Source organism: Fonticula alba (genome assembly GCF_000388065.1).
Source record: "Fonticula alba strain ATCC 38817 unplaced genomic scaffold supercont2.1, whole genome shotgun sequence".
Lineage (NCBI taxonomy): Eukaryota > Rotosphaerida > Fonticulaceae > Fonticula > Fonticula alba.
Window position 1 is genome coordinate 2698092 of NW_009242971.1, and position 5926 is coordinate 2704017.

At 71.8% G+C, this 5926-nt stretch overlaps 2 protein-coding genes across 2 annotated transcripts in view; one reads left to right on the top strand and one right to left on the bottom strand.

Moving 5' to 3' along the window:
• Positions 1–1424: 1424 nt before the first annotated feature.
• Positions 1425–4380, top strand: H696_00584 (hypothetical protein; the record flags this gene model as incomplete). Its single annotated transcript, XM_009494462.1, has 2 exons — positions 1425–1975; positions 2136–4380. The coding sequence occupies 2 exons, from the start codon at positions 1425–1427 to the stop codon at positions 4378–4380; spliced, it is 2796 nt and encodes a 931-aa protein (XP_009492737.1).
• A 1442-nt stretch (positions 4381–5822) lies between these two features.
• Positions 5823–5926, bottom strand: part of H696_00585 (hypothetical protein) — a gene marked incomplete at both ends in the record, with an annotated part of 957 nt that continues 853 nt past the window's right edge. The window contains one exon of the mRNA XM_009494463.1: positions 5823–5857. Coding sequence (XP_009492738.1) covers positions 5823–5857 — 35 coding nt within the window. The remainder of the gene's footprint in view (positions 5858–5926) is intronic.

The window sequence follows — 5926 nt, forward strand, 5'->3', positions numbered from 1 at the left end:
GGGAGGGGTACCGGCGCTCGGGGTGGCTAGGGAGATCTGCGCGCTGGCCGAAGAGTCCCGCCAGTGCCGCCGTCACAAACAGGTGGAGAGCCTTCGGTGAGGCGACGACACCTGCGGGGTCACTCCGGCGCCCCTCTGCCCCCCCCCCCCTCCGGCACCCAACCGGCCCGCCCCAGTGCCCACCCCCATTCAGTCGCTCCTGCCCCACTCATTCAAGACCACGCCCTCCGGCCTCCGGGTGAGGGCGCGCGCGCGCGCCCGCGAGAACGCCAAAGGGCGAGCGGGACCGGGGGCCGGGAAGCGGCAGCCCAACCCGCGAACCGCCGGCGCGGGCATTCGGAGCGCACGGCTGCGGCTTTCAAATGCGCATGTGATGAACTGCAATGCTATTCTGTGATAGCAGCGGTCACGTGTTGAATTAACAGACTCCCCCACAATCGTTCCCATGCACGCGCGCCGCTTGCGCCCGGCCCCGGGCCCCCGTCTCCACTGGAGGAAGGAAGGCTGGGAAACCGATCTGAGGCGGGGAATTAGGCGTGTTGGCTCACTTGGCCGGCCATAGGGAACCGGTGCGCAATCTTGTCGCCGGTCAAGAGCGAACTCGATTGGCCTTGGCCGCGGGGGGCCCTTGCTTGCCAAATGTGCCTGCCCTGGTCTGCTGTAAAGTCTCTCTCTCTCTCTCTCTCTCTCTCCCTCTCTCGCAGCCCCCCTCCTAGTCCGCCTTCCTGTTCCCGCTCGGGTCCCAAAATAGCCAGGATTAATTGGCAAATGGGTCTGTGTCGGTACTCGCGTGTGCGTGCGTGTGCAGGCGCGTGCGTGTGTTTGTGTGGCCCGCCCGGCGGATGGGGCGTGGACTTGAGAGTCTTGGCTGTGACCGGCCCCGGCAGGGGTCCGGAAGCTCTAAGGGCCACTCGGGCCAGTGCCAATGGCACGGCCCAATTGCCACGCACCCTCTGACTCCCCTCGCTTGTGCCTCCCGCCCGACTCTCCCCCTCACCGAGCACTGGCCAGGTGTCCTCTCCCTCTTCCTTGTCCAAGCCCCAACTTCGGGGACTACACACACCCACAACCCACCCGCCCGCCCGCCCACACACACCCACAACCCACCCGCCCGCCCACACACACAGACGTGCGCGCAACCGGAGGGCGATACGCGAGCTCCTCTTGTGAATTCTGCTTTGGGCGCCATGGCTTCGGCCATAGAGGCACCAGTCAAGCGGTCCACCGCGTCGCGCATCCGACGTCAACACTCCTTCGGCTCGGCGCACCCTTCCAAACCCGAGCCACCAGGCGTGGGCAACACCCCGGTGCTGGTGCGGCGGCGGCCCGGGCCTCTTCTTTCTTCTTTTTTTTTTGCCTGCCATCCACCCTTGTCGCCCGATGTCCTCGTGCCCGCCGCACGCCATCCTGACCCCAGGCTGTCCATGCATCCGGGCTTCAAGACCGCCCTCCCGGGGGCTTTCTCTTCGGCCACACTCCCGACGCGCGGGGTGTCCAGCCCAGCCCTCGGGGCGAGTGGCGTCGCGTCGCCGGTTCCGAAGGATGACCTGTCGCTGGGGCTCAGCCCGTCGGTGGGGCCGCAATCGGCGGCGGGCGATGCGTGCGCGGCAGCCGGCTCGGTGTCGCCGCTTCCCGGCGTCGGGGGGTTCCTCAGTCGCGAGGGGGCCGGGCTGCTGTCCCGGCGGATATCCCTCTCCCGCACCCGGGAGAAGACCCGGGGTCGGGCGCCGCCACCGCCGCCGCTGACCATCACCCCTTTGCCCCCGGGGCCGGGGGCCGTGCAAGCGCCCCCGGCGCCGAGCCCGCCTTTGCCCGGGTGTGAGTGGCATGGTGCTGCTGCTGCTGCTACGACGGCGGCGGTCGAGCCGCGCCCTCTCTTCGACTCCCTCTGCGGGGCGCTCTACCAGCTGGTGCTGCCGGTGTTTGCCGGGGCCGACATCACCCCCTCGCTGGGGGCCATTTCGGCGGTAGTCAGGTGCGCGAGAGACCCCTGCCGTACTAGCTTCGGCCAGGTGGCAAGGCTGGGTCCTCCGGGGGCCGGGCGTCGGGTCCTTTCCTTCGAGCCCCCTGCGAACGGGGTCACTGACTTGCTGGCTGACGATGGCGCGGCGCTCGTGGGCCGGCGTCATGGACAGTGACATCCAGGCGTCTGCCCCATCCTCGGAGGTGATCCAGCGCGAGGTCGAAGACCTGGCCAGTCGCGGGTGCTATCAGATGTTGGAGAACATCATGCACGCGGGCCGGGCCCTGCCGCTGCACTCGCTCTGCCTGTGCGAGGACCCGGGGGGGATTCGGTCGCCCCCGTCGCCGGCGCTGTCCATCTGTGAGCCCCCCTCGCTGGTGCCCATCTACCAAGGCATGACCGAGCACCTGGCTCAGCGCGCCAGTGAGAAGGACCCCCGATCGGCCGGGCCCCGCCCGCTGCAGGTGCCCCTGCCTTCCAGCATCGACAGCATGCCCTCGCTGAGCCCCTGGGCCCAGGAGGGCTGTCGGGCCGACTCGCCAGGGACTCTGCCCGCCCTGGCGGCCCTTCTGCATGAACGGGACCTGGCTCGCCTGAGTGAGGCCCTTGCCCAGCGGTACCCGAGCGAGCCGCTCGACCTGGAGGGCCCGCCCACCGGGCCGGTGATCGACAGCGACGATGAGGACTTCCCAAGCAAGTGCCCCTTGCCGGGTGTCGCCACAACCGAGGCGGATCTGCTGTGGTCGGCGGCGGCGGCGGCCGGGGCGCGCCGGTCCCGCGCGCCCGAGTGGACCGACGCCCGGATGCCGGTGGCCGCCGCCGCCGCCACCGCGGCTCCTGCTCCGCGCCTGCCGCCTCAGCAGCCGCCAAGCCCCTGGAGCACGTCCATGCCTCCGGAGTCCCTGCCGCCCCTGCTGGCGGTGCAGTCCTTCCTGCAGGGGGCACGCGACGACCTGGCAGCCGCGGCGGCCACGACCACCGCCCTGGGGGGCAGACACACGCCGATGCATGCGCCCTCGCCGGGCTTCGCCAGTCCCAGCGAGCCGAGCCCCCGCCAAATGCCCTTCCGAATGGCGCATCTCGACTTGGCCCCATCGCCGGGCGGAGCCTCGAGCCCCGGGCCGCCGCTGTTGCTGCCACTGTGCCTGCCTGCACGCACCGGGGGGCATGTCCCGGCACCGGAGCCGCCCGCCGCGCACGATGGCAGCCGGCCATTGGCCACGGCCCGGGCCGAGGCCGGGCCGTCTACAGGCCCGGCCCCGAGGGACTTGGAGCCGGTCATCTTCCGACATGGCTTTGTCCCCGGGCGCCGGCAGATGTTGGTGTCCTTGGAGACGGCCCTCGGCGATGAGAAGCTCTCCCTGCTGGATCGCATGCGACTGGGTGGCCCGGCTGCCGGGCCATCGGCCACCGGGGCCCCGGATCCCGGCCATGGGCGTTCGCAATCGACCCCGGCAGGCCGGGCAGCCCGGCGGACCTCGCTCGGCATGGACCAGCAGCCAGCCTGGGGCTCGCGCACGCCGACCCTGAGCATGCTGCGTGCGGGGTCGGTCACGCACCCGGCTCGCACCATGGGCGTCACCGGCCACGGGCAGGACCGGCGCTCGGCCGGGGCCTGGCACACGCCCATCGTCACGCTGGGGTGCTTGGACCCGCCGGGAGCCGGGGCCCTGGCTCCGGCCGTATGCCCCAGCCTCCTTGGGCGCCTGGCGTCTCCCTGCCCGGACCCGGGCCAGCTGCTGCTCACCTTTGCCGATATCCTGGACCACCTGATCGAGAGCATTGCCCCGACCCTGGAAGTGGCCCTGCAGCCGCTGCTGGCTGGGGCGGGCCCGAAAAGGGTCCATGCCGGCGGGCCGATGCGCGGCCGGCCATCGACCAGCCCGCGCGCGGCCCTCATTGCGGCCTTCCGCCGGCACTTTCTCCTCCCCCTGTCGCCCTTCCTGGTGGAGGCGGCAGTGGCGGTGTTTGGCCAGGGAAGGCCCCGGGCGGCGGTGGCCACGTCCGGCGCCGGCGCCGGCGCCCGGGCCGGCGATGCCGCGCCACCGCCACCACCACCACCACTAGGCCCCGGGCACCGGATGCCGGGACATGGATCCCCGGCGGCTGGCGGGCAGCCGGCCGGCGGCCTGGCCGGGGTGATGCGCCGCCGGCGGCTGGACCCGGCCGGCGTGCGCGGGGCCCTGGCGCGCTCGGCCGGCGCTGGATCCGGCCAAGCAGCCGCCTTTGCTGTGGCCCTGCGAATTCGGCGAGGGCTGTCGCGCTTGCGCGTGCTCGGCCATGAGCAGCCTCTGCTGGAGATCGGGGCTCTGGGATATGTCCTGACGGGCGGCTGGCGCCGGAGTGCCGACCGTGTGGAGTGCCTGCTTTCGGCCCTGGCGGACAATTACTACTCCTCCTCGACAATGGTCCGGTGAAGGGGCCCCGCCCATGTGCTCGGCGATGGCCCCGGCGGCCAGGCCCGAGGCGGGAGGGTCATTGCCGTTGTTGCCCGCTCGCCACGGGGCCGTCTCGCGGTGTTGGGCACCGGCCCGCGAGGGCGCGGGGGGAGGGGGGCGGGCCGGGGGGTGAGAAATAGACCAGCGCATTCCTGAGAAAAGGCCGCCCTCGAGCCCACGGTGATTGTGGATAACCATGGCGATCAGTGCCAACGAATGGGTGTGGAGCGCCCGGGGATCTGCAAAAGCCGCCCCTGCAGAACCGGCCCCCTGCCGCCCCCCCGTGGGCGGACGGCGCGGTCCGAGAGGGAGAATGGGCAGTGCGGCCTCGCCCCGGGCGGGGGACACAAAGAGGGGAGGGCCTCAAGGCGCATCTTCGCCTCGGCCGTTGCGGGCACCGGCCGGGTCCGGCCGACAGATGTGGCGCGGTGCTCACGAGCTCCCACGTCGGCTGGGCCGGGGCCTGTAATTAAAGGTGGCGTCTTGGCGCCGCAAAGGCGGCGACAGCGGCGGCAGTCCGCGCTGGCGGCCCGCGCACGCACTCACATTGCGCCGGGGGCGCGCCCCCCTGTGTGGGGCCCACGCACGCCCCCCCCCCCCCCCCCATGCCCAGGGATGGGGCGCCGACCGGGAGGGGGGGGGGGGAATATTGCGTGAGTGGCACTGTCGCTTGAATAGGCTGAGGGCGTCCGCCCCGGCCGCCCGAGGATCGGGGGCGTGGGGGCATGACAAGGGCTGGCTGTGGCTGGGGCGCTCGACGTCTCAAGCGCCGGCGGGCGGGAGCAGGGCGCCAGCCGGAGGGTCCAACGAGATCAGCCTGCCATGGGTATGTCAGCACCTGGGATGTGTGTATGTGGGTGCGTGTGTGTCTGTGTGTGTGCGGGGGGGGGGGGGGGATATGCCGGACAGGGCTCCCCCCCCTGCCTGACAGCGGCCAGTGAGCAAGGGCTCGCTCTCTGGGCGACCGCTTTCATGGGGGACAACGGAGGACAAAGGGGCGCGCTGGGCGTTCGCCCCTGGGTGCGTTGGCCAGGCCCGGGGCCGGTCAAAGGCTCTGCTCCGCCCTGCTTCCTGAAGAGGACCCGTTCAAGCACTTGTCCCCTTGCCTGCCTGGTCTTGCACGCGCCAGCCAGCTGGCCCCATGGCCCTCGAAGGGGGGGGGGGGGGGGCGCGCCGTGTCAGCGTGGTGATCGTGATCGAAACGGCGCCCCGGGCCGGTATATGTGCTGGGTGCCGTGTGCTTTGTGCGTGCGTCGGCGCCTGAACGCATGCCTGGGTGGGCCACGAAAAGGGGCCGACCGCGCCACGGCGGCTTGACCCCGGGGGAGGGGGGAGGGCGAACGCGATGGGGCGTGCCCTCGGGCCGCGAGTCAGTGTCCCCCGCTTTCTCGGGGCGTCCGCGCGCCTTCCCGGGCCATCCTTCAGGGGAGTTGCCAGTGACCAACGCGGGTGGGGCCTGCCAGGCGGGCAAGGGCCAGCGGGAGCGGGGGGCGAGAGAGGGGGCGTGAGGCGCTTCCTGGTGTGG